Below are 27,067 nucleotides of genomic sequence, written 5' to 3'. Positions count from 1 at the left end.
GAGACTACACACTACAGTGATGTATAGATTTAGATTAGAGATGTAGAGACTACACACTACAGTGATGTATAGATTTAGATTAGAGATGTAGAGACTACACACTACAGTGATGTATAGATTTAGATTAGAGATGTAGAGACTACACACTACAGTGATGTATAGATTTAGATTAGAGATGTAGAGACTACACACTACAGTGATGTATAGATATAGATTAGAGATGTAGAGACTACACACTACAGTGATGTATGGATTTAGATTAGAGATGTAGAGACTACACACTACAGTGATGTATAGATTTAGATTAGAGATGTAGAGACTACACACTACATCAGACTACACACTACATCAGACTACACACTACAGTGATGTATAGATTTAGATTAGAGATGTAGAGACTACACACTACAGTGATGTATAGATTTAGATTAGAGATGTAGAGACTACACACTACAGTGATGTATAGATTTAGATTAGAGATGTAGAGACTACACACTACATCAGACTACACACTACAGTGATGTATAGATTTAGATTAGAGATGTAGAGACTACACACTACATCAGACTACACACTACAGTGATGTATAGATTTAGATTAGAGATGTAGAGACTACACACTACATCAGACTACACACTACAGTGATGTATGGATTTAGATTAGAGATGTAGAGACTACACACTACAGTGATGTATAGATATAGATTAGAGATGTAGAGACTACACACTACAGTGATGTATAGATATAGATTAGAGATGTAGAGACTACACACTACAGTGATGTATAGATTTAGATTAGAGATGTAGAGACTACACACTACATCAGACTACACACTACAGTGATGTATAGATTTAGATTAGAGATGTAGAGACTACACACTACAGTGATGTATAGATTTAGATTAGAGATGTAGAGACTACACACTACAGTGATGTATAGATTTAGATTAGAGATGTAGAGACTACACACTACATCAGACTACACACTACAGTGATGTATAGATTTAGATTAGAGATGTAGAGACTACACACTACATCAGACTACACACTACAGTGATGTATAGATTTAGATTAGAGATGTAGAGACTACACACTACAGTGATGTATAGATTTAGATTAGAGATGTAGAGACTACACACTACAGTGATGTATAGATTTAGATTAGAGATGTAGAGACTACACACTACAGTGATGTATAGATTTAGATTAGAGATGTAGAGACTACACACTACAGTGATGTATAGATTTAGATTAGAGATGTAGAGACTACACACTACATCAGACTACACACTACATCAGACTACACACTACAGTGATGTATAGATATAGATTAGAGATGTAGAGACTACACACTACAGTGATGTATAGATTTAGATTAGAGAGGTAGAGACTACACACTACAGTGATGTATAGATTTAGATTAGAGATGTAGAGACTACACACTACATCAGACTACACACTACAGTGATGTATAGATTTAGATTAGAGATGTAGAGACTACACACTACATCAGACTACACACTACAGTGATGTATAGATTTAGATTAGAGATGTAGAGACTACACACTACATCAGACTACACACTACAGTGATGTATGGATTTAGATTAGAGATGTAGAGACTACACACTACAGTGATGTATAGATATAGATTAGAGATGTAGAGACTACACACTACAGTGATGTATAGATATAGATTAGAGATGTAGAGACTACACACTACAGTGATGTATAGATTTAGATTAGAGATGTAGAGACTACACACTACAGTGATGTATAGATTTAGATTAGAGATGTAGAGACTACACACTACAGTGATGTATAGATTTAGATTAGAGATGTAGAGACTACACACTACAGTGATGTATAGATTTAGATTAGAGATGTAGAGACTACACACTACAGTGATGTATAGATTTAGATTAGAGATGTAGAGACTACACACTACAGTGATGTATAGATTTAGATTAGAGATGTAGAGACTACACACTACAGTGATGTATAGATTTAGATTAGAGATGTAGAGACTACACACTACAGTGATGTATAGATTTAGATTAGAGATGTAGAGACTACACACTACAGTGATGTATAGATTTAGATTAGAGATGTAGAGACTACACACTACATCAGACTACACACTACAGTGATGTATAGATTTAGATTAGAGATGTAGAGACTACACACTACAGTGATGTATAGATTTAGATTAGAGATGTAGAGACTACACACTACAGTGATGTATAGATTTAGATTAGAGATGTAGAGACTACACACTACAGTGATGTATAGATGTAGATTAGAGATGTAGAGACTACACACTACAGTGATGTATAGATTTAGATTAGAGATGTAGAGACTACACACTACAGTGATGTATGGATTTAGTGTAACAGCCTCTTGATGTGTGTCTTACTCTGTGCCCTCCAAGCAGGGCTTGCTGAAGGTTGCCATAGACAACACGCGCGCTCAGGACAAGCAGGTGCAGACGGAGAAGTCAGAGCTGAAGATGGAACTGTTCAGAGAGAGGGAGCTAAGAGAGACACTGGAGAGACAGCTCACCATGGAGCAGAAAAACAGAGGTCGGTTACCACTACATTACCCACAACACACTGCACACCACACTACACTACATTACCCACAGTGAACTGTTCAGAGAGAGGGAGCTAAGAGAGACACTGGAGAGACAACTCACCATGGAGCAGAAAAACAGAGGTCGGTTACCACTACATTACCCACAACACACTGCACACCACACTACACTACATTACCCACAGTGAACTGTTCAGAGAGAGGGAGCTAAGAGAGACACTGGAGAGACAGCTCACCATGGAGCAGAAAAACAGAGGTCGGTTAACACTACATTACCCACAACACACTGCATACTACACTACATTACCCACAACCCACCGACACACCATACTACTCATCTCTGTTTCTAGTGAGCCCTGAAAACAAGCACTGCAATTCCTCACAATTCTCAACTGTTGTGTGTATTTCAGTGCTGATCCAGAAGCGCCTGAAGAAAGAGAAGAAGAGTAAGAGGAAACTTCAGGAGGCTCTGCAGTTTGAGTGTAAACTGAGAGACCATGCTGAGCAGACTCTGCAGCAGACTGGAGCGTCAGACAGAGCCCTCTGTGGTAAGTCTCCAGGCTACATTACAGGGTAGCCTAGTGGTTAGAGTGTAGAGGCGGCAGGGTAGCCTAGTGGTTAGAGTGTAGAGGCGGCAGGGGTAGCCTAGTGGTTAGAGTGTAGAGGCGGCAGGGGAGCCTAGTGGTTAGAGTGTAGAGGCGGCAGGGTAGCCTAGTGGTTAGAGTGTAGAGGCGGCAGGGGAGCCTAGTGGTTAGAGTGTAGAGGCGGCAGGGTAGCCTAGTGGTTAGAGTGTAGAGGCGGCAGGGGTAGCCTAGTGGTTAGAGTGTAGAGGCGGCAGGGGAGCCTAGTGGTTAGAGTGTAGAGGCGGCGGGGTAACCTAGTGGTTAGAGTGTAGAGGCGGCAGGGTAGCCTAGTGGTTAGAGTGTAGAGGCGGCAGGGGAGCCTAGTGGTTAGAGTGTAGAGGCGGCGGGGTAACCTAGTGGTTAGAGTGTAGAGGCGGCAGGGGAGCCTAGTGGTTAGAGTGTAGAGGCGGCAGGGTAGCCTAGTGGTTAGAGTGTAGAGGCGGCAGGGGTAGCCTAGTGGTTAGAGTGTAGAGGCGGCAGGGGTAGCCTAGTGGTTAGAGTGTAGAGGCGGCAGGGGTAGCCTAGTGGTTAGAGTGTAGAGGCGGCAGGGTAGCCTAGTGGTTAGAGTGTAGAGGCGGCAGGGGAGCCTAGTGGTTAGAGTGTAGAGGCGGCAGGGTAGCCTAGTGGTTAGAGTGTAGAGGCGGCAGGGGTAGCCTAGTGGTTAGAGTGTAGAGGCGGCAGGGGTAGCCTAGTGGTTAGAGTGTAGAGGCGGCGGGGTAGCCTAGTGGTTAGAGTGTAGAGGCGGCAGGGGAGCCTAGTGGTTAGAGTGTAGAGGCGGCAGGGTAGCCTAGTGGTTAGAGTGTAGAGGCGGCAGGGGTAGCCTAGTGGTTAGAGTGTAGGCGGCAGGGGAGCCTAGTGGTTAGAGTGTAGAGGCGGCGGGGTAACCTAGTGGTTAGAGTGTAGAGGCGGCAGGGTAGCCTAGTGGTTAGAGTGTAGAGCGGCAGGGGAGCCTAGTGGTTAGAGTGTAGAGGCGGCGGGGTAACCTAGTGGTTAGAGTGTAGAGCGGCAGGGTAGCCTAGTGGTTAGAGTGTAGAGGCGGCAGGGGAGCCTAGTGTTTAGAGTGTAGAGGCGGCGGGGTAACCTAGTGGTTAGAGTGTAGAGGCGGCAGGGGAGCCTAGTGGTTAGAGTGTAGAGGCGGCAGGGGAGCCTAGTGGTTAGAGTGTAGAGGCGGTAGGGTAGCCTAGTGGTTAGAGTGTAGAGGCGGCAGGGGAGCCTAGTGGTTAGAGTGTAGAGGCGGCAGGGGTAGCCTAGTGGTTAGAGTGTAGAGGCGGCAGGGTAGCCTAGTGGTTAGAGTGTAGAGGCGGCAGGGGTAGCCTAGTGGTTAGAGTGTAGAGGCGGCAGGGGAGCCTAGTGGTTAGAGTGTAGAGGCGGCAGGGGAGCCTAGTGGTTAGAGTGTAGAGGCGGCAGGGTAGCCTAGTGGTTAGAGTGTAGAGGCGGCAGGGGTAGCCTAGTGGTTAGAGTGTAGAGGCGGCAGGGTAGCCTAGTGGTTAGAGTGTAGAGGCGGCAGGGGGTAGCCTAGTGGTTAGAGTGTAGAGGCGGCAGGGTAGCCTAGTGGTTAGAGTGTAGAGGCGGCAGGGGAGCCTAGTGGTTAGAGTGTAGAGGCGGCAGGGTAGCCTAGTGGTTAGAGTGTAGAGGCGGCAGGGGTAGCCTAGTGGTTAGAGTGTAGAGGCGGCAGGGTAGCCTAGTGGTTAGAGTGTAGAGGCGGCAGGGTAGCCAAGTGGTTAGAGTGTAGAGGCGGCAGGGGAGCCTAGTGGTTAGAGTGTAGAGGCGGCGGGGTAACCTAGTGGTTAGAGTGTAGAGGCGGCAGGGGAGCCTAGTGGTTAGAGTGTAGAGGCGGCAGGGAGCCTAGTGGTTAGAGTGTAGAGGCGGCAGGGTAGCCTAGTGGTTAGAGTGTAGAGGCGGCAGGGTAGCCTAGTGGTTAGAGTGTAGAGGCGGCAGGGTAGCCTAGTGGTTAGAGTGTAGAGGCGGCAGGGTAGCCTAGTGGTTAGAGTGTAGAGGCGGCAGGGGTAGCCTAGTGGTTAGAGTGTAGAGGCGGCAGGGGTTGCCTAGTGGTTAGAGTGAAGAGGCGGCAGGGTAGCCTAGTGGTTAGAGTGTAGAGGCGGTAGGGTAGCCTAGTGGTTAGAGTGTAGAGGCGGCAGGGTAGCCTAGTGGTTAGAGTGTAGAGGCGGCAGGGGTAGCCTAGTGGTTAGAGTGTAGAGGCGGCGGGGTAACCTAGTGGTTAGAGTGTAGAGGCGGCAGGGTAGCCTAGTGGTTAGAGTGTAGGCGGCAGGGGTAGCCTAGTGGTTAGAGTGTAGAGGCGGCAGGGTAGCCTAGTGGTTAGAGTGTAGAGGCGGCAGGGAGCCTAGTGTTTAGAGTGTAGAGGCGGCAGGGGTAGCCTAGTGGTTAGAGTGTAGAGGCGGCAGGGTAGCCTAGTGGTTAGAGTGTAGAGGTGGCAGGGTAGCCTAGTGGTTAGAGTGTAGAGGCGGCAGGGGTAGCCTAGTGGTTAGAGTGTAGAGGCGGCAGGGGAGCCTAGTGGTTAGAGTGTAGAGGCGGCAGGGTAGCCTAGTGGTTAGAGTGTAGAGGCGGCAGGGGTAGCCTAGTGGTTAGAGTGTAGAGGCGGCAGGGTAGCCTAGTGGTTAGAGTGTAGAGGCGGCAGGGGAGCCTAGTGTTTAGAGTGTAGAGGCGGCAGGGGTAGCCTAGTGGTTAGAGTGTAGAGGCGGCAGGGTAGCCTAGTGGTTAGAGTGTAGAGGTGGCAGGGTAGCCTAGTGGTTAGAGTGTAGAGGCGGCAGGGGTAGCCTAGTGGTTAGAGTGTAGAGGCGGCAGGGGAGCCTAGTGGTTAGAGTGTAGAGGCGGCAGGGTAGCCTAGTGGTTAGAGTGTAGAGGCGGCAGGGGTAGCCTAGTGGTTAGAGTGTAGAGGCGGCAGGGGGAGCCTAGTGGTTAGAGTGTAGAGGCGGCAGGGTAGCCTAGTGGTTAGAGTGTAGAGGCGGCAGGGTAGCCTAGTGGTTAGAGTGTAGAGGCGGCAGGGTAGCCTAGTGGTTAGAGTGTAGAGGCGGCAGGGTAGCCTAGTGGTTAGAGTGTAGAGGCGGCAGGGGAGCCTAGTGGTTAGAGTGTAGAGGCGGCAGGGGAGCCTAGTGGTTAGAGTGTAGAGGCGGCAGGGTAGCCTAGTGGTTAGAGTGTAGAGGCGGCAGGGTAGCCTAGTGGTTAGAGTGTAGAGCGGCAGGGGAGCCTAGTGGTTAGAGTGTAGAGGCGGCAGGGGAGCCTAGTGGTTAGAGTGTAGGGCGGCAGGGTAGCCTAGTGGTTAGAGTGTAGAGGCGGCAGGGTAGCCTAGTGGTTAGAGTGTAGAGGCGGCAGGGTAGCCTAGTGGTTAGAGCGTTGGACTAGTAACCGGAAGGTTGCCTAGTTCAAACCCCCAAAGCTGACAAGGTACAAATCTGTCGTTCTGCCCCTGAATAGGCAGTTAACCCACTGTTCCTAGGCCGTCATTGAAAATAAGAATTTGTTCTTAACTGACTTGCCTAGTTAAATAAAGGTAAAAAATAAAAGTTTTTACATTTAATTTAATTTACATTTGACTCTTTATTCTTAATTTTGACTTCATGGTGCAGTTTTCCGTTGTGTTCCTTTATGAAAATGAATGCATTGCCCTTTTACTTCTCATTTACTAGTAATTAGGTTGATAATTAATGACTAAACTCCTGCCTCTCCGTCATCATTACCCTCCAATCAGACTCACTGACCCAGGAAGTAGACAACGGTAACCAAGGTAACGGCAGGACTGACGCAGAGGCAGCGATACAAGGTACGGCAGCTTCTGAATGGCTCATCCTTATCCTCGTTGCCTAAATGTCCGGGTGTTTACAATGAGTTAAAGTAACGCCGTTGGTCTGTGTGGCAGCAATCTAATTGATAAACAGTTTTTAATAGTTAAGTGTTGAAGGTATAATACTATTCTGTTACGGAGGTGTTTCAGAGCATTTCAGATGTTCTCATTGTTCTGTGTATCAGAACGACAGTACACCCCATCTACCCCCTCTCTCTCTGCTGCAGACCCCATCTACCCCCTCTCTCTCTGATGCAGACCCCATCTACCCCCTCTCTCTCTGCTGCAGACCCCATCTACCCCCTCTCTCTGCTACAGACCCCATCTACCCCCTCTCTCTCCTGCTGCAGACCCCATCTACCCCCTCTCTCTCTGCTACAGACCCCATCTACCCCCTCTCTCTCTCTGCTGCAGTCCCCATCTACCCCCTCTCTCTCTCCTGCTGCAGTCCCCATCTACCCCCTCTCTCCTGCTGCAGTCCCCATCTACCCCCTCTCTCTCTCCTGCTGCAGACCCCATCTACCCCTCTCTCTCTCCTCCTACAGAGTCCCCCACAGACCCCATCTACCCCCTCTCTCTCTGCTCCAGTCCCCATCTACCCCCTCTCTCTCTCCTCCTGCAGAGTCCCCCACAGACCCCATCTACCCCCTCTCTCTCTGCTCCAGACCCCATCTACCCCCCTCTCTCTCTGCTGCAGTCCCCCACAGACCCCATCTACCCCCTCTCTCTCTCCTCTTGCAGAGTCCCCACAGACACCATCTACCCCCTCTCTCTCCTGCTGCAGTCCCCCCACAGACCCCATCTACCCCCTCTCTCCTGCTTCAGTCCCCCACAGACCCCATTTACCCCCTCTCTCCTGCTGCAGTTCCCCACAGACCCCATCTACCCCCCTCTCTCTCTCTGTTGCAGAGTCCCCCCACAGACCCCATCTACCCCCCTCTCTCCTGCTGCAGTTCCCCACAGACCCCATCTACCCCCTCTCTCTCTGCTGCAGAGTCCCCCACAGACCCCATCTACCCCCTCTCTCTCTGCTCCAGTCCCCATCTACCCCCTCTCTCTCTCCTCCTGCAGAGTCCCCCACAGACCCGATCTACCCCCCTCTCTCCTGCTACAGAGTTCCCCAAAGACCCCATCTACCCCCTCTCTCTCTTCCTGCAGAATGCCCCACAGACCCCATTTACCCCCTCTCTCTCTCCTGCTGCAGTCCCACCACAGACCCCATTTACCCCCTCTCTCTCCTGCTGCAGTTCCCCACAGACCCCATCTACCCCCTCTGTCTCTGCTGCAGAGTTCCCCCACAGTCCCCATCTACCCCTCTCTCTCTGCTCCAGTCCCCATCTACCCCCTCTCTCTCTCCTGCTGCAGACCCATCTCCCCTCTCTCTCTCCTCCTGCAGAGTCCCCACAGACCCCATCTACCCCCTCTCTCTCTCCTGCTCCAGTCCCCACAGACCCCATCTACCCCCTCTCTCCTGCTTCAGTCCCCCACAGACCCCATCTACCCCCTCTATCTCTCCTGCTGCAGAGTCCCCACAGTCCCCATCTACCCCCTCTCTCTCTCCTGCTGCAGACCCCATCTACCCCCTCTCTCTCTCCTCCTGCAGAGTCCCCACAGACCCCATCTACCCCCTCTCTCTGCTCCAGTCCCCATCTACCCCCTCTCTCCTGCTTCAGTCCCCACAGACCCCATCTACCCCCTCTATCTCTCCTGCTGCAGAGTCCCCCACAGTCCCCATCTACCCCCTCTCTCTCTCCTGCTGCAGACCCCATCTACCCCTCTCTCTCTCCTCCTGCAGAGTCCCCCACAGACCCCATCTACCCCCTCTCTCTGCTCCAGTCCCCATCTACCCCCTCTCTCCTGCTGCAGTCCCCCACAGACCCCATCTACCCCCTCTCTCTCTCTCCTGCAGAGTCCCCCACAGACCCCATCTACCCCCTCTCTCTCCTGCTGCAGTCCCCACAGACCCCATCTACCCCCTCTCTCCTGCTCAGTCCCCCACAGACCCCATCTACCCCCCTCTCTCCTGCTGCAGTCCCCCCACAGACCCCATCTACCCCCTCTCTCCTGCTCCAGTCCCCCCACAGACCCCATCTACCCCCTCTCTCCTGCTGCAGTCCCACCACAGACCCCATTTACCCCCTCTCTCTCCTGCTGCAGTTCCCCACAGACCCCATCTACCCCCTCTGTCTCTGCTGCAGAGTTCCCCACAGTCCCCATCTACCCCTCTCTCTCTGCTCCAGTCCCCATCTACCCCCTCTCTCTCTCCTGCTGCAGACCCATCTCCCCTCTCTCTCTCCTCCTGCAGAGTCCCCACAGACCCCATCTACCCCCTCTCTCTCTCTGCTCCAGTCCCCCACAGACCCCATCTACCCCCTCTCTCCTGCTTCAGTCCCCCACAGACCCCATCTACCCCCTCTATCTCTCCTGCTGCAGAGTCCCCCACAGTCCCCATCTACCCCCTCTCTCTCTCCTGCTGCAGACCCCATCTACCCCCTCTCTCTCTCCTCCTGCAGAGTCCCCACAGACCCCATCTACCCCCCTCTCTCTGCTCCAGTCCCCATCTACCCCCCCTCTCCTGCTTCAGTCCCCCAGACCCCATCTACCCCCTCTATCTCTCCTGCTGCAGAGTCCCCACAGTCCCCATCTACCCCCTCTCTCTCTCCTGCTGCAGACCCCATCTACCCCCTCTCTCTCTCCTCCTGCAGAGTCCCCCACAGACCCCATCTACCCCCCCTCTCTGCTCCAGTCCCCATCTACCCCCTCTCTCCTGCTGCAGTCCCCCACAGACCCCATCTACCCCCTCTCTCTCCTCCTGCAGAGTCCCCACAGACCCCATCTACCCCTCTCTCTCTCCTGCTGCAGTCCCCACAGACCCCATCTACCCCCTCTCTCCTGCTCAGTCCCCACAGACCCCATCTACCCCCTCTCTCCTGCTGCAGTCCCCACAGACCCCATCTACCCCCTCTCTCCTGCTCCAGTCCCCCCACAGACCCCATCTACCCCCTCTCTCCTGCTGCAGTCCCCCACAGACCCCATCTACCCCCTCTCTCCTGCTGCAGTTCCCCACAGACCCCATCTACCCCCTCTCTCTCTCCTGCTCCAGTCCCCACAGACCCCATCTACCCCCTCTCTCTCCTGGCAGTCCCCACAGTCCCCATCTACCTCCCTCTCTCTCTCTCTCTCTCTCTCTCTCCAGACCCCATCTACCCCTCTCTCTCTCTCTCTCTCTGCTCCAGACCCCATCTACCCCCTCTCTCTCTCTCTCTCTCTGCTCCAGACCCCATCTACCCCCTCTCTCTCTCTCTCTGCTGCTCCAGTCCCCATCTACCCCCTCTCTCTCTCTCTCTCTCTCTCTCTGTCCAGACCCCATCTACCCCCTCTCTCTCTCTCTCTGCTCCAGACCCCATCTACCCCCTCTCTCTCTCTGCTCCAGACCCCATCTACCCCTCTCTCTCTCTCTGCTCCAGACCCCATCTACCCCCTCGCTCTCTCTCTGCTCTCTACCCTCTCTCTCTCAGCCTCTCTGCCAGACCCCTGCCCCTCTCTCTCTCCTCTCTCTCTCTCTCTGCTCCAGTCCCCATCTACCCCTCTCTCTCTCTCCTGCTGCAGACCCCATCTACCCCCTCTCTCTGTCCTGCTCCAGTCCCCATCTACCCCCTCTCTCTCTCCTGCTCCAGTCCCCATCTACCCCCTCTCTCTCTCTCGCTATCTCTGCTCCAGACCTCATCTACCTCCATCTCTCTCTCTCTCTCTCTCTCTCTCTGCTCCAGTCCCCATCTACCCCCTCTCTCTCTCCTGCTGCAGACCCCATCTACCCCCTCTCTCTCCTCCTGCAGAGTCCCCACAGACCCCATCTACCCCCCTCTCTCTCTGCTCCAGTCCCCATCTACCCCTCTCTCTCTCCTGCTGCAGACCCCATCTACCCCCCATCTCTCTCTCCTCCTGCAGAGTCCCCCACAGACCCCATCTACCCCCTCTCTCTCTCCTCCTGCAGAGTCCCCACAGACCCCATCTACCCCCTCTCTCTCCTGCTGCAGTCCCCCACAGACCCCATCTACCCCCTCTCTCCTGCTCCAGTCCCCCACAGACCCCATCTACCCCCCCTCTCTCCTGCTGCAGTCCCCCCACAGACCCCATCTACCCCCCCCTCTCTCCTGCTGCAGTTCCCCACAGACCCCATCTACCCCCTTTCTCTCTCCTGCTCCAGTCCCCACAGACCCCATCTACCCCCTCTCTCTCCTGCTGCAGTCCCCACAGTCCCCATCTACTCTCTCTCTCTCTCTCTCTCTCTCTGCTCCAGTCCCCATCTACCCCCCCCTCTCTCTCTCTCTGCTCCAGACCCCATCTACCCCCTCTCTCTCTCTCTCTGCTCCAGACCCCATCTACCCCCTCTCTCTCTCTCTCTCTCTCTCTGATCCAGACCCCATCTACCCCCTCTCTCTCTCTCTGCAGACCCCATCTACCCCCTCTCTCTCTCTCTGCTGCCAGACCCCATCTACCCCCTCTCTCTCTCTCTGCTCCAGACCCCATCTACCCTCTCTCTCTCTCTCTCTCTGCTCCAGACCCCATCTGCCCCTCTCTCTCTCTCTCTCTGCTCCAGTCCCCATCTGCCCCTCTCTCTCCTGCTCCAGTCCCCATCTACCCCCCTCTCTCTCCTGCTCTCCCCATCTCCCCCTCTCTCTCTCCTGCTCCAGTCCCCATCTACCCCTCTCTCTCTCTCTCTCTGCTCCAGACCCCATCTACCCTCTCTCTCTCTCTCCTGCTCCAGTCCCCATCTACCCCTCTCTCTCTCTCTGCTCCAGACCCATCTACCCCCTCTCTCTCTCTCTCTCTGCTCAGTCCCCATCTCCCCCTCTCTCTGCCTGCCCAGTCCCCATCTACCCCCTCTCTCTCTCTGCTCCAGACCCCATCTACCCCCTCTCTCTCTCTCTGCTCCAGACCTCATCTACCCCCTCTCTCTCTCTCTGCTCCAGACCCCATCTACCCCCTCTCTCTCTCTGCTCCAGACCCCATCTACCCCCTCTCTCTCTCTCTGCTCCAGACCCCATCTACCCCCTCTCTCTCTCTCTCTCTGCTCCAGACCCCATCTACCCCTCTCTCTCTCTCTCTCTCTGCTCCAGACCCCATCTACCCCCTCTCTCTCTCTGCTCCAGTCCCCATCTACCCCTCTCTCTCTCTCTCTGCTCCAGACCCCATCTACCCCCTCTCTCTCTCTCTGCTCCAGACCCATCTACCCCCTCTCTCTCTCTCCAGACCCCTCTCCCCATCTCCCTGCTCTCTCTCCTCCAGACCCCATCTACCCCCTCTCTCTCTCTCTCTCTCTCCCCATCTCCCCTCTCTCTCTCCTGCTCCAGTCCCCATCTACCCCCTCTCTCTCTCTCCTGCTCCAGTCCCCATCTACCCCCTCTCTCTCTCTCTCTGCTCCAGTCCCTCTACCCCCTCTCTCTCCCCAGGTCTCTCTCTCTCTGCTCCAGACCCCATCTACCCCCTCTCTCTCTCTCTGCTCCAGACCCCATCTACCCCTCTCTCTCTCTCTGCTCCAGTCCCCATCTATCCCCTCTCTCTCTCTCTCTGTCAGTCCCCATCTCCCTCTGCTCTCTCTCCTGCTCCAGTCCCCATCTACCCCCTCTCTCTCTCTCCTGCTCCAGTCCCCATCTACCCCCCTCTCTCTCTCTCCTGCTCCAGTCCCCATCTACCCCCTCTCTCTCCTGCTCCAGTCCCCATCTACCCCCTCTCTCTCTCTCTCTCTGCTCCAGTCCCCATCTACCCCCCATCTCCCCTCTCTCTCTCTCTCTCCTGCTCCAGTCCCCATCTACCCCTCTCTCTCTCTCTCTCTCTCTGCTCCCTGCTCCAGTCCCCATCTACCCCCTCTCTCTCTCTCTCTCTGCTCCAGTCCCCATCTACCCCTCTCTCTCTCTCTGCTCCAGTCCCCATCTACCCCCTCTCTCTCTCTCTCTGCTCCAGTCCCCATCTACCCCCTCTCTCTCTCTCTCTCTCTGCTCCAGTCCCCATCCCCCCTCTCTCTCTCTCTCTGCTCCAGTCCCCATCTACCCCCCTCTCTCTCTCTCTCTCTGCTCCAGTCCCCATCTACCCCCTCTCTCTCTCTGCTCCAGTCCCCATCTACCCCTCTCTCTCTCTCTCTCTCTGCTCCAGTCCCCATCTACCCCCTCTCTCTCTCTCTCTGCTCCAGTCCCCATCTACCCCCTCTCTCTCTGCTCCAGTCCCCATCTACCCCTCTCTCTCTCTCTCTGCTCCAGTCCCCATCTACCCCCTCTCTCTCTCTGCTCCAGACCCCATCTACCCCCTCTCTCTCTCTCCTGCTCCAGTCCCCATCTACCCCCTCTCTCTCTCTCTCTCTCTCTACCCCCTGCTCCAGTCCCCATCTACCCCCTCTCTCTCTCTCTCTGCTCCAGTCCCCATCTACCCCCTCTCTCTCTCTGCTCTCCCATCTACCCCCTCTCTCTCTCTCTCCTGCTCCAGTCCCCATCTACCCCCCTCTCTCTCTCTCTGCTCCAGTCCCCATCTACCCCCTCTCTCTCTCTCTGCTCCAGTCCCCATCTACCCCCTCTCTCTCTCTCTCTCTGCTCCAGTCCCCATCTACCCCCTCTCTCTCTCTGCTGCAGTCCCCATCTACCCCCTCTCTCTCTCTCTCTCTCCTGCTCCAGTCCCCATCTACCCCCTCTCTCTCTCTCTCTGCTCCAGTCCCCATCTACCCCCTCTCTCTCTCTGCTCCAGTCCCCATCTACCCCCTCTCTCTCTCTCTCTCCAGACCCCATCTACCCCCTCTCTCTCTCTGCTCCAGACCCCATCTACCCCCTCTCTCTCTCTCCTGCTCCAGTCCCCATCTACCCCCTCCTCTCTCTCTCTGCTCCAGTCCCCATCTACCCCCTCTCTCTCTCTGCTCCAGTCCCCATCTACCCCCTCTCTCTCTCTCTCTGCTCCAGTCCCCATCTACCCCCTCTCTCTCTGCTGCCTGTCCCCATCTACCCCTCTCTCTCCTCTCTCTCTCCCCATCTCTCTCTCTCTCTGCTCAGTCCCCATCTACCCCCTCTCTCTCTCTGCTCCAGTCCCCATCTACCCCCCCTCTCTCTCTCTCTCTCTCTGCTCCAGTCCCCATCTACCCCTCTCTCTCTCTCTCCTCCAGTCCCCATCTACCCCCTCTCTCTCTCTCTCTCTGCTCCAGTCCCCATCTACCCCCTCTCTCTCTCTCTGCTCCAGTCCCCATCTACCCCCTCTCTCTCTCTGCTCCAGTCCCCATCTACCCCCCTCTCTCTCTCTCTCTGCTCCAGTCCCCATCTACCCCTCTCTCTCTCTGCTCAGACCCCATCTCCCCTCTCTCTCTCTCCTGCTCCAGTCCCCATCTACCCCCTCTCTCTCTCTCTCCTGCTCCAGTCCCCATCTACCCCCTCTCTCTCTCCTGCTCCAGTCCCCATCTACCCCCTCTCTCTCTCTCTCTCTGCTCCAGTCCCCATCTACCCCCTCTCTCTCTCTGCTGCAGTCCCCATCTACCCCTCTCTCTCTCTCTCTCTCTGCTCCAGTCCCCATCCCCCCTCTCTCTCTCTCTCCTGCTCAGTCCCCATCTACCCCCTCTCTCTCTCTCTCTGCTCCAGTCCCCATCTACCCCCTCTCTCTCTCTCTCTGCTCCAGTCCCCATCTACCCCCTCTCTCTCTCCTGCTGCAGTCCCCATCTACCCCTCTCTCTCTCTCTCTCTGCTCCAGTCCCCATCTACCCCCTCTCTCTCTCTCTCTCTCTCTCTCTCTCCAGTCCCCATCTACCCCTCTCTCTCTCTCTCTGCTCCAGTCCCCATCTACCCCCTCTCTCTCTCTCTCTCTCTGCTCCAGTCCCCATCTACCCCCTCTCTCTCTCTCTGCTCCAGTCCCCATCTACCCCCTCTCTCTCTCTCTGCTCCAGTCCCCATCTACCCCCTCTCTCTCTCTCTCTGCTCCAGTCCCCATCTACCCCCTCTCTCTCTCTCCTGCTCCAGTCCCCATCTACCCCCTCTCTCTCTCTCTCCTGCTCCAGTCCCCATCTACCCCCTCTCTCTCTCTCTCTCTCCAGTCCCCATCTACCCCCTCTCTCTCTCTCTCTGCTCCAGTCCCCATCTACCCCCTCTCTCTCTCTCTGCTCCAGTCCCCATCTACCCCCTCTCTCTCTCTCTCTCTGCTCCAGTCCCCATCTACCCCCTCTCTCTCTCTGCTCTCAGTCCCCATCTACCCCTCTCTCTCTCTCTCTGCTCTCATCTCTCTCTCTCCTGCTCCAGTCCCCATCTACCCCCTCTCTCTCTCTCTCTCTGCTCCAGTCCCCATCTACCCCCCTCTCTCTCTCTCTGCTCCAGACCCATCTACCCCCCTCTCTCTCTCTCTGCTCCAGTCCCCATCTACCTCTCTCTCTCTCTCTCTGCTCCAGTCCCCATCTACCCCCTCTCTCTCTCTCTCTCCTGCTCCAGTCCCCATCTACCCCCTCTCTCTCTGCTCCAGTCCCCATCTACCCCCTCTCTCTCTCTCCTGCTCCAGTCCCCATCTACCCCCCTCTCTCTCTCTCTCTCCCCATCTGCTCCAGTCCCCATCTACCCCCTCTCTCTCTCTCTCTGCTCAGTCCCCATCTACCCTCTCTCTCTCTGCTCCAGTCCCCATCTCCCCCTCTCTCTCTCTGCTCCAGTCCCCATCTACCCCCTCTCTCTCTCTCTCTCCAGTCCCCATCTACCCCCTCTCTCTCTCTCTCTGCTCCAGTCCCCATCTACCCCCTCTCTCTCTCTCTCTCCTGCTCCAGTCCCCATCTACCCCCTCTCTCTCTCTCTCTGCTCAGTCCCCATCTGCCCCCTCTCTCTCTCTCTCTCCAGTCCCCATCTACCCCCTCTCTCTCTCTCTCTGCTGCAGTCCCCATCTACCCCCTCTCTCTCTCTCTGCTCCAGTCCCCATCTACCCCCTCTCTCTCTCTCTCTCTCTCTGCTCCAGTCCCCATCTACCCCCTCTCTCTCTCTATCTCTCATCTCTCCAGTCCCCATCTACCCCCTCTCTCTCTCTCTGCTCCAGTCCCCATCTGCCCCCTCTCTCTCTCTCTCTGCTCAGTCCCCATCTACCCCCTCTCTCTCTCTCTGCTCCAGTCCCCATCTACCCCCTCTCTCTCTCTCTCTGCTCCAGTCCCCATCTACCCCCTCTCTCTCTCTCTCTGCTCCAGTCCCCATCTGCCCCCTCTCTCTCTCTCTCTCTCTGCTCCAGTCCCCATCTGCTACCCCTCTCTCCTGCTCCAGTCCCCATCTACCCCCTCTCTCTCTCTCTCTGCTCCAGTCCCCATCTACCCCCTCTCTCTCTCTGCTCCAGTCCCCATCTACCCCCTCTCTCTCTCTCTCTCTCTCTGCTCCAGTCCCCATCTACCCCCTCTCTCTCTCTCTCTCATGCTCCAGTCCCCATCTACCCCCTCTCTCTCTCCTGCTCCAGTCCCCATCTACCCCCCTCTCTCTCTCTCTGCTCCAGTCCCCATCTACCCCCTCTCTCTCTCTCTCTCTCTCTCCAGTCCCCATCTACCCCCTCTCTCTCTCTCTCTGCTGCCAGTCCCCATCTACCCCCTCTCTCTCTCTCTCTGCTGGTCCCCATCTACCCCCCTCTCTCTCTGCTCCAGACCCCATCTACCCCCTCTCTCTCTCTCTGCAGTCCCCATCTACCCCCTCTCTCTCTCTCTCTCTCTCTCTGCTCCAGTCCCCATCTACCCCCTCTCTCTCTCTGCTCCAGTCCCCATCTACCCCTCTCTCTCTCTCTCTCTCTGCTCCAGTCCCCATCTACCCCCTCCCTCTCTCTCTCTCTGCTCCAGTCCCCATCTACCCCCTCTCTCTCTCTCCACTCCAGTCCCCATCTACCCCCCTCTCTCTCTCTCTGCTCCAGTCCCCATCTACCCTCTCTCTCTCTCTGCTCCAGTCCCCATCTACCCCCTCTCTCTCTCTCTCTCTGCTCCAGTCCCCATCTACCCCCTCTCTCTCTCTCTCTGCTCCAGTCCCCATCTACCCCCCTCTCTCTGCTCCAGTCCCCATCTACCCCCTCTCTCTCTCTCTGCTCCAGTCCCCATCTACCCCCTCTCTCTCTCTCTCTCTGCTCCAGTCCCCATCTACCCCCTCTCTCTCTCTGCTGCTCAGTCCCCATCTACCCCCTCTCTCTCTCTCTCTCTCTGCTCCAGTCCCCATCTACCCCCTCTCTCTCTCTCTCTCCTGCTCCAGTCCCCATCTACCCCCTCTCTCTCTCTCTCTGCTGCTCCAGTCCCCATCTACCCCTCTCTCTCTCTCTCTCTCTGCTCCAGTCCCCATCTACCCCCTCTCTCTCTCTCTGCTCAGTCCCCATCTACCCCCTCTCTCTCTCTCTCTGCTCCAGTCCCCATCTACCCCCTCTCTCTCTCTCTCTCTCCTGCTCCAGTCCCCATCTACCCCCTCTCTCTCTCTCTCTGCTCCAGTCCCCATCTACCCCCTCTCTCTCTCTCTCTGCTCCAGTCCCCATCTACCCCCCATCTACCCCCTCTCTCTCTCTCTGCTCCAGTCCCCATCTACCCCCTCTCTCTCTCCTGCTCCAGTCCCCATCTACCCCCTCTCTCTCTCTCTGCTCCAGTCCCCATCTACCCCCTCTCTCTCTCTGCTCCAGTCCCCATCTACCCCCTCTCTCTCTCTCTCTCCTGCTCCAGTCCCCATCTACCCCCTCTCTCTCTCTCTCTGCTCCAGTCCCCATCTACCCCCTCTCTCTCTCTCTGCTCCAGTCCCCATCTACCCCCTCTCTCTCTCTCTCTGCTCCAGTCCCCATCTACCCCCTCTCTCTCTCTGCTCAGTCCCCATCTACCCCCTCTCTCTCTCTCTGCTCTCCCCATCTCCTCTCTCTCTCTGCTCCAGTCCCCATCTACCCCCTCCTCTCTCTCTCTCTCTGCTCCAGTCCCCATCTACCCCTCTCTCTCTCTCTCTCTGCTCCAGTCCCCATCTACCCCCCCTCTCTCTCTCTCTGCTCCAGTCCCCATCTACCCCCTCTCTCTCTCCTGCTCCAGTCCCCATCTACCCCCTCTCTCTCTCTCTCTCTGCAGTCCCCATCTGCCCCCTCTCTCCTCTCCCAGACCCCATCTACCCCCTCTCTCTCTCTCTGCTCAGTCCCCATCTACCCCCTCTCTCTCTCTCTCTCTGCTCCAGTCCCCATCTACCCCCTCTCTCTCTCTCTGCTCCAGTCCCCATCTACCCCCTCTCTCTCTCTCTGCTCCAGTCCCCATCTACCCCCTCTCTCTCTCTCTCTGCTCCAGTCCCCATCTACCCCTCTCTCTCTCTCTCTGCTCCAGTCCCCATCTACCCCCTCTCTCTCTCTCTCCATGCTCCAGTCCCCATCTACCCCCTCTCTCTCTCTCTCTCTGCTGCCAGTCCCCATCTACCCCCTCTCTCTCTCTCTCTGCTCCAGTCCCCATCTACCCCCTCTCTCTCTCTCTGCTGCAGAGTTCCCATCTACCCCTCTCTCTCTCTCTCTCTCCTGCTCCAGTCCCCATCTACCCCTCTCTCTCTCTCTCTGCTCTCAGTCCCCATCTACCCCCTCTCTCTCTCTCCTGCTCCAGTCCCCATCTACCCCCTCTCTCTCTCTCTCTGCTCCAGTCCCCATCTACCCCCTCTCTCTCTCTCTGCTCCAGTCCCCATCTACCCCCTCTCTCTCTCTCTCTGCTCCAGTCCCCATCTATCCCCCTCTCTCTCTCTCTGCTCCAGACCCCATCTACCCCCTCTCTCTCTCTCCTGCTCCAGTCCCCATCTACCCCCCTCTCTCTCTCTCTCTCTCTCTGCTCCAGTCCCCATCTACCCCCTCTCTCTCTCTGCTGCTCCAGTCCCCATCTACCCCCTCTCTCTCTCTCCTGCTCCAGTCCCCATCTACCCCCTCTCTCTCTCTCTGCTCCAGTCCCCATCTACCCCCTCTCTCTCTCTCTCTGCTCCAGTCCCCATCTACCCCCTCTCTCTCTCTCTCTCTGCTCCAGTCCCCATCTACCCCCTCTCTCTCTCTCTCTGCTCCAGTCCCCATCTACCCCCTCTCTCTCTCTCTCTCTCTCTGCTCCAGTCCCCATCTACCCCCTCTCTCTCTCTCTGCTCCAGTCCCCATCTACCCCCTCTCTCTCTCTCTCTCCTGCTCCAGTCCCCATCTACCCCCTCTCTCTCTCTCTGCTCCAGTCCCCATCTACCCCTCTCTCTCCTGCTCCAGTCCCCATCTACCCCTCTCTCTCTCTCTCTCTCTGCTCCAGTCCCCATCTACCCCTCTCTCTCTCTCTCTGCTCCAGTCCCCATCTACCCCCTCTCTCTCTCTCTCTGCTGCAGTCCCCATCTACCCCCTCTCTCTCTCTCTGCTCCAGTCCCCATCTACCCCCTCTCTCTCTCTCTCTGCTCCAGTCCCCATCTACCCCCTCTCTCTCTCTCTCTCTGCTCCAGTCCCCATCTACCCCCTCTCTCTCTCTCTCTCTGCTCCAGTCCCCATCTACCCCCTCTCTCTCTCTCTCTGCTCAGTCCCCATCTACCCCCTCTCTCTCTCTCTCTGCTCCAGTCCCCATCTACCCCCTCTCTCTCTCTGCTCCTCCCCATCTAGTCCCCATCTACCCCCTCTCTCTCTCTGCTCCAGTCCCCATCTACCCCCTCTCTCTCTCTCTCTGCTCCAGTCCCCATCTACCCCTCTCTCTCTCTCTGCTCCAGACCCCATCTACCCCCTCTCTCTCTCTCTCTGCTCCAGTCCCCATCTACCCCCTCTCTCTCTCTCCTGCTCCAGTCCCCATCTACCCCCTCCTCCTCTCTCTCTCTCTGCTCCAGTCCCCATCTACCCCCTCTCTCTCTCTCTCTCTGCTCCAGTCCCCATCTACCCCCTCTCTCTCTCTCTGCTCCAGTCCCCATCTACCCCCTCTCTCTCTCTGCTCCAGTCCCCATCTACCCCCTCTCTCTCTCTCTCCTGCTCCAGTCCCCATCTACCCCCTCTCTCTCTCTCTGCTCCAGTCCCCATCTACCCCCTCTCTCTCTCTCTCTCTGCTCCAGTCCCCATCTACCCCCTCTCTCTCTCTCTCTCTCTCTGCTCCAGTCCCCATCTACCCCCTCTCTCTCTCTGCTCCAGTCCCCATCTACCCCCTCTCTCTCTCTCTGCTCCAGTCCCCATCTACCCCCTCTCTCTCTCTCTCTCTGCTCCAGACCTCCCATCTACCCCCTCTCTCTCTCTCTCTCTCTCTGCTCCAGTCCCCATCTACCCCTCTCTCTCTCTCTGCTCCCCATCTACCCCTCTCTCTCTCTCTGCTCCAGTCCCCATCTACCCCCTCTCTCTCTCTCTCTGCTCCAGTCCCCATCTACCCCCTCTCTCTCTCTGCTCAGTCCCCATCTACCCCCTCTCTCTCTCTCTCTCTCTGCTCCAGTCCCCATCTACCCCCTCTCTCTCTCTCTGCTCCAGTCCCCATCTACCCCCTCTCTCTCTCTCTGCTCCAGTCCCCATCTACCCCCTCTCTCTCTCTCTCTCTGCTCCAGTCCCCATCTACCCCCTCTCTCTCTCTGCTCCAGTCCCCATCTACCCCCTCTCTCTCTCTCTCTGCTCCAGTCCCCATCTACCCCCTCTCTCTCTCTCTGCTCCAGTCCCCATCTACCCCCTCTCTCTCTCTCTCAGTCCCCATCTACCCCCTCTCTCTCTCTCTGCTCCAGTCCCCATCTACCCCCTCTCTCTCTCTCTCTCTCTCCAGTCCCCATCTACCCCCTCTCCTCTCTCTCTCTCTCCCCATCTACTCTCTCTGCTCCAGTCCCCATCTACCCCCTCTCTCTCTCTCTCTGCTCCAGTCCCCATCTACCCCCTCTCTCTCTCTCTCTGCTCCAGACCCCATCTACCCCTCTCTCTCTCTCTATATCTCTCTACTATCTCTCTCTCTGCTCCAGTCCCCATCTACCCCCTCTCTCTCTCTCTCTGCTCCAGTCCCCATCTACCCCTCTCTCTCTCTCTCTGCTCCAGTCCCCATCTACCCCCTCTCTCTCTCTCCTGCTCCAGTCCCCATCTACCCCCTCTCTCTCTCTCTGCTCCAGTCCCCATCTACCCCCTCTCTCTCTCTCTCTGCTCCAGTCCCCATCTACCCCCCTCTCTCTCTCTCTCTCTGCTCCAGTCCCCATCTACCCCCTCTCTCTCTCTGCTCCAGTCCCCATCTACCCCCTCTCTCTCTCTCTGCTCAGTCCCCATCTACCCCCTCTCTCTCTCTCTGCTGCTCAGTCCCCATCTACCCCCTCTCTCTCTCTCTCTCTGCTCCAGACCCCATCTACCCCCTCTCTCTCTCTCTCTGCTCCAGTCCCCATCTACCCCCTCTCTCTCTCTCTCTGCTCCAGTCCCCATCTCCCCCTCTCTCTCTCTCTCTCTGCTCCAGTCCCCATCTACCCCCTCTCTCTCTCTCTCTGCTCCAGTCCCCATCTACCCTCTCTCTCTCTCTCTCCTGCTCCAGTCCCCATCTACCCCCTCTCTCTCTCTCTCTCTCTCTCTGCTCCAGTCCCCATCTACCCCTCTCTCTCTCTCTGCTCCAGTCCCCATCTACCCCCTCTCTCTCTCTCTGCTCCAGTCCCCATCTCCCCCTCTCTCCTCTCTCTCATCTGCCCCATCTACCCCTCTCTCTCTCTGCTCCAGACCCCATCTACCCCCTCTCTCTCTCTCTCTGCTCCAGTCCCCATCTACCCCCTCTCTCTCTCTCTGCTCCAGTCCCCATCTACCCCCTCTCTCTCTCTCCTGCTCCAGTCCCCATCTACCCCCTCTCTCTCTCTCTCTCTCTCTCTGCTCCAGTCCCCATCTACCCCCCTCTCTCTCTCTCTGCTCCAGTCCCCATCTACCCCCTCTCTCTCTCTCTGCTCCAGTCCCCATCTACCCCCTCTCTCTCTCTCTCTCTCTCTGCTCCAGTCCCCATCTACCCCTCTCTCTCTCTCTGCTCCAGTCCCCATCTACCCCTCTCTCTCTCTCTGCTCCAGACCCCATCTACCCCCTCTCTCTCTCTCTCTCTCCAGACCCCATCTACCCCCTCTCTCTCTCTCTCTGCTCCAGTCCCCATCTACCCTCTCTCTCTCTCTGCTCCAGACCCCATCTACCCCCTCTCTCTCTCTCTCCTGCTCCAGTCCCCATCTACCCCCTCTCTCTCTCTCTCTCTGCTCCAGTCCCCATCTACCCCCCTCTCTCTCTCTCTGCTCCAGTCCCCATCTACCCCCCTCTCTCTCTCTCCTGCTCCAGTCCCCATCTGCCCCTCTCTCTCTCTCTGCTGCAGACCCCATCTACCCCTCTCTCTCTCTCTCAGTCCAGTCCCCATCTACCCCCTCTCTCTACCCCCTCTCTCTCTCTGCTCCAGTCCCCATCTACCCCCTCTCTCTCTCTCTCTGCTCCAGTCCCCATCTACCCCCTCTCTCTCTCTCTCTGCTCAGTCCCCATCTACCCCCTCTCTCTCTCTCTCTGCTCCAGTCCCCATCTACCCCCTCTCTCTCTCTCTGCTCCAGTCCCCATCTACCCCTCTCTCTGCTCAGTCCCCATCTACCCCCTCTCTCTCTCTCTCTCCTGCTCCAGTCCCATCTACCCCTCTCTCTCTCTCTCTCTGCTCCAGTCCCCATCTACCCCCTCTCTCTCTCTCTCTCTCTGCTCCAGTCCCCATCTACCCCCTCTCTCTCTCTCCTGCTCCAGTCCCCATCTACCCTCTCTCTCTCTCTCTCTCTCCTGCTCCAGTCCCCATCTACCCCCTCTCTCTCTCTCTCTCTCCTGCTCCAGTCCCCATCTACCCCCTCTCTCTCTCTGCTCCAGTCCCCATCTACCCCCTCTCTCTCTCTCCTGCTCCAGTCCCCATCTACCCCCTCTCTCTCTCTCTGCTCCAGACCCCATCTACCCCCTCTCTCTCTCTCTCTGCTCCAGTCCCCATCTACCCCCTCTCTCTCTCTCTCTCCTGCTCCAGTCCCCATCTACCCCCTCTCTCTCTCTCTGCTCCAGTCCCCATCTACCCCCTCTCTCTCTCTCTGCTCCAGACCCCATCTACCCCCTCTCTCTCTCTGCTCCAGTTCCCATCTGCCCCCTCTCTCTCTCTCTCTCTCTCTCTCTCTCCTGCTCCAGTCCCCATCTACCCCCTCTCTCTCTCTCTCTGCTCCAGTCCCCATCTACCCCTCTCTCTCTCTCTCTCTCTGCTCCAGTCCCCATCTACCCCCTCTCTCTCTCTGCTGCTCCAGTCCCCATCTACCCCCTCTCTCTCTCTCTGCTCCATCTGCCCCATCTACCCCATCTCCCCCTCCCCCTCTCTCTCTCTCTGCTCCAGTCCCCATCTACCCCCTCTCTCTCTCTCTCCAGTCCCCATCTACCCCCTCTCTCTCTCTGTCCCCCATCTACCCAGTCCCCATCTACCCCCTCTCTCTCTCTCTCTCTGCTCCAGTCCCCATCTACCCCCTCTCTCTCTCTCTGCTGCAGTCCCCATCTACCCTCTCTCTCTCTCTCTCTGCTCCAGACCCCATCTACCCCCTCTCTCTCTCTCTCTCTGCTCCAGTCCCCATCTACCCCCTCTCTCTCTCTCTCTGCTCCAGTCCCCATCTACCCCCTCTCTCTCTCTCTCTGCTCCAGTCCCCATCTACCCCCTCTCTCTCTGCTCAGGTTCCCATCTGCCCCCTCTCTCTCTCTCTCTCTGCTCCAGTCCCCATCTACCCCCTCTCTCTCTCTCTCTCTGCTCTCCCATCTCAGTCCCCATCTACCCCCTCTCTCTCTCTCTCTCCTGCTCCAGTCCCCATCTACCCCCTCTCTCTCTCTCTCTCTGCTCCAGTCCCCATCTACCCCCTCTCTCTCTCTCTGCTCCAGACCCATCTACCCCCTCTCTCTCTCTCCTGCTCCAGACCCATCTACCCCCTCTCTCTCTCTGCTCCAGACCCCATCTACCCCCTCTCTCTCTCTCCTGCTCCAGTCCCCATCTACCCCCTCTCTCTCTCTCTCCTGCTCAGTCCCCATCTACCCCTCTCTCTCTCTGCTCCAGTCCCCATCTACCCCCTCTCTCTCTCTCTCTGCTCCAGTCCCCATCTACCCCTCTCTCTCTCTCTGCTCCAGTCCCCATCTACCCCCTCTCTCTCTCTCTCCTGCTCCAGTCCCCATCTACCCCCTCTCTCTCTCTCTCTCCCCATCTACCCCCTCTCTCTCTCTGCTCCAGTCCCCATCTACCCCCTCTCTCTCTCTCTGCTCCAGACCTCATCTACCCCCTCTCTCTCTCTCCTGCTCCAGACCTCATCTACCCCCTCTCTCTCTCTCTGCTCCAGACCTCATCTACCCCCTCTCTCTCTCTCTCTGCTCCAGACCTCATCTACCCCCCTCTCTCTCTCTCTGCTCCAGACCCCATCTACCCCCTCTCTCTCTCTCCTGCTCCAGTCCCCATCTACCCCCTCTCTCTCTCTCCTGCTCCAGTCCCCATCTGCCCCCTCTCTCTCTCTCTGCTCCAGTCCCCATCTACCCCCTCTCTCTCTCTCTCTCTCTCCTGCTCCAGTCCCCATCTACCCCCTCTCTCTCTCTCCTGCTCCAGTCCCCATCTACCCCCTCTCTCTCCTGCTCCAGTCCCCATCTACCCCCTCTCTCTCTCTCTCCTGCTCCAGACCTCATCTACCCCGTTCTCTCTCTCTCTCTTCTCTGTCAGTCCCCATCTACCCCCTCTCTCTCTCTCTGCTCCAGTCCCCATCTACCCCCTCTCTCTCCTGCTCCAGTCCCCATCTACCCCCCCCTCTCTCTCTCTCCTCTCTCTCTCTGCTCTCTCTCTCTCTCATCCCCATCTACCCCCTCTCTCCATGCTCAGTCCCCATCTACCCCCTCTCTCTCCTGCTCCAGTCCCCATCTACCCCCTCTCTCTCTCCTGCTCCAGTCCCCATCTACCCCCTCTCTCTCTCTGCTCCAGTCCCCATCTACCCCCTCTCTCTCTCTCTCTGCTCCAGACCCCATCTACCCCCTCTCTCTCTCTCTCTGCTCCAGTCCCCATCTACCCCCCTCTCTCTCTCTCTCTCTCTCTCTCCCAGACAGGGACTTGCTCCCTCTTTGTTAGCAGATCAAACATCTAAACCGTTAAAAGGGAAATTTAATTTAATGTCAGTGAAGCAAAAAAAGAGCAAGGCCCCATAATTAATGGCTGCCTTAATTGTCCTCCTGATGTATTTGCATAGACATCATTTGCATAACTTACATGCAGTAATAAATCTTTCCAAAGAGCATTTTTAACAGACAACAGACGAGAGGCCCTAGAAAACAAAACATACTTGTTGGATTTATATATACAGAACAATACTCTTGTGTATTTTAGTTTGCTATCTTTGGTCATCTTAGTTTACTATCTTTGCTCATCGTCTTAGTTTACTATCTTTGTTGATCATCTTAGTTTACTATCTTTGTTGATCATCTTAGTTTACTATCTTTGTTGACCATCTTAGTTTACTATCGTTGTTGACCATCTTAGTTTACTATCGTTGTTGACCATCTTAGTTTACTATCGTTGTTGACCATCTTAGTTTACTATCTTTGCTCATCATCTTAGTTTACTATCGTTGTTGACCATCTTAGTTTACTATCTTTGTTGATCATCTTAGTTTTCTATCTTTGTTGATCATCTTAGTTTACTATCTTTGTTGACCATCTTAGTTTACTATCGTTGTTGACCATCTTAGTTTACTATCGTTGTTGACCATCTTAGTTTACTATCTTTGCTCATCATCTTAGTTTACTATCGTTGTTGACCATCTTAGTTTACTATCTTTGTTGACCATCTTAGTTTACTATCTTTGTTGACCATCTTAGTTTACTATCGTTGTTGACCATCTTAGTTTACTATCGTTGTTGACCATCTTAGTTTACTATCTTTGCTCATCATCTTATTTTACTATCGTTGTTGACCATCTTAGTTTACTATCGTTGTTGACCATCTTAGTTTACTATCTTTGCTCATCATCTTAGTTTACTATCGTTGTTGACCATCTTAGTTTACTATCTTTGTTGATCATCTTAGTTTACTATCTTTGTTTACCATCTTAGTTTACTATTGTTGTTGACCATCTTAGTTTACTATCGTTGTTGACCATCTTAGTTTACTATCTTTGCTCATCATCTTAGTTTACTATCGTTGTTGACCATCTTAGTTTACTATCGTTGTTGACCATCTTAGTTTACTATCTTTGCTCATCATCTTAGTTTACTATCTTTGACCATCTTAGTTTACTATCGTTGTTGACCATCTTAGTTTACTATCTTTTGACCATCTTAGTTTACTATCATCTTAGTTGTTGACCATCTTAGTTTACTATCGTTTGTTTTTACCATATTTGTTTTTCACCTGTTGTTTCTCAGATGGAAGACTCTTCCTGAAAACCACAGTGATGTATTGAAGACAACATGGAGAGAAGAGAAGATCGATTCGAGCACCATTGAAGAGATTCAGGGACTTGCATCAGCAGCATCATGGATGTTTCAGTACTCCACACTGTCATAAAAGACTGACAATACACAACACAGAACAAATAATCAAAGAATTGTGATAACAGTGTTCCGTGCAATACCAATGTCTTTCACAGAAACACAATCACAGCAAAGTGGAACTGAAGGAGAGATTTTTCTACTTTATTTAAACCAGCCTGAATGCTCAGAGAAGGACAAATCCACTTCCAATTTTTGACTTGTAATTCCTGTCTCAAGTTTTATAAGATTTCAATGTTTTAAAGCATAATGTCACGAAGGTCGGTAAAATTAGAGGTTAATTTATTACGTTATTTCTGTACATAAATTGATACAATGTTTCATTACAATATTTGTTTTTGCTGTTTATTCTAGTGATGAAAAATGTCAGTTAGACCTTGGCCATTGTTGTATATCAGATGGAAGGGAAAGGACTCCTGACCCATGGAATGCCATGTACATAAAGGAAAGAGATTGTATTGTGTATTGTAATGCAGTAGATCAGCTAGATGAAAAAAGAATACAAACATTCTCATCTGTCTCAGTCTTATGTCTTCTAATGGTCAATACCCATCAGTCCCTCGATCAGTCCTCGATGCCCATCAGTCCCTCATCCCCATCAGTCCCTCAATACCCATCAGTCCC

At 54.8% G+C, this 27,067-nt stretch overlaps 1 protein-coding gene across 1 annotated transcript; it reads left to right on the top strand.

The window, feature by feature from the left end:
• Window positions 1-2,408: 2,408 nt before the first annotated feature.
• Window positions 2,409-26,406, top strand: LOC121842805 (dachshund homolog 1-like). The gene is made up of 4 exons (XM_042312559.1): window positions 2,409-2,580; window positions 3,001-3,138; window positions 6,920-6,991; window positions 26,318-26,406. The coding sequence occupies exons 1-4, from the start codon at window positions 2,508-2,510 to the stop codon at window positions 26,353-26,355; spliced, it is 321 nt and encodes a 106-aa protein (XP_042168493.1). The 5' UTR covers window positions 2,409-2,507; the 3' UTR covers window positions 26,356-26,406.
• Window positions 26,407-27,067: the final 661 nt, after the last annotated feature.

Source organism: Oncorhynchus tshawytscha, unplaced genomic scaffold, assembly GCF_018296145.1.
Source record: "Oncorhynchus tshawytscha isolate Ot180627B unplaced genomic scaffold, Otsh_v2.0 Un_contig_5090_pilon_pilon, whole genome shotgun sequence".
NCBI lineage: Eukaryota > Metazoa > Chordata > Actinopteri > Salmoniformes > Salmonidae > Oncorhynchus > Oncorhynchus tshawytscha.
The sequence above is the reverse complement of the archived record's forward strand: the minus strand, read 5'-3'. Positions and strand labels throughout refer to the sequence as shown.

What these genes read in the sequence shown, in the direction of transcription:
- LOC121842805 (XM_042312559.1), top strand. Translation starts at nt 2,508, where the DNA reads ATGGAACTGTTCAGAGAGAGGGAGCTAAGAGAGACACTGGAGAGACAG. An exon ending in CATGGAGCAGAAAAACAGAG is followed by an intron (nt 2,581 to 3,000) that starts GTCGGTTACCAC and finishes TGTGTATTTCAG; the next exon opens with TGCTGATCCAGAAGCGCCTG. An exon ending in GTCAGACAGAGCCCTCTGTG is followed by an intron (nt 3,139 to 6,919) that starts GTAAGTCTCCAG and finishes CCCTCCAATCAG; the next exon opens with ACTCACTGACCCAGGAAGTA.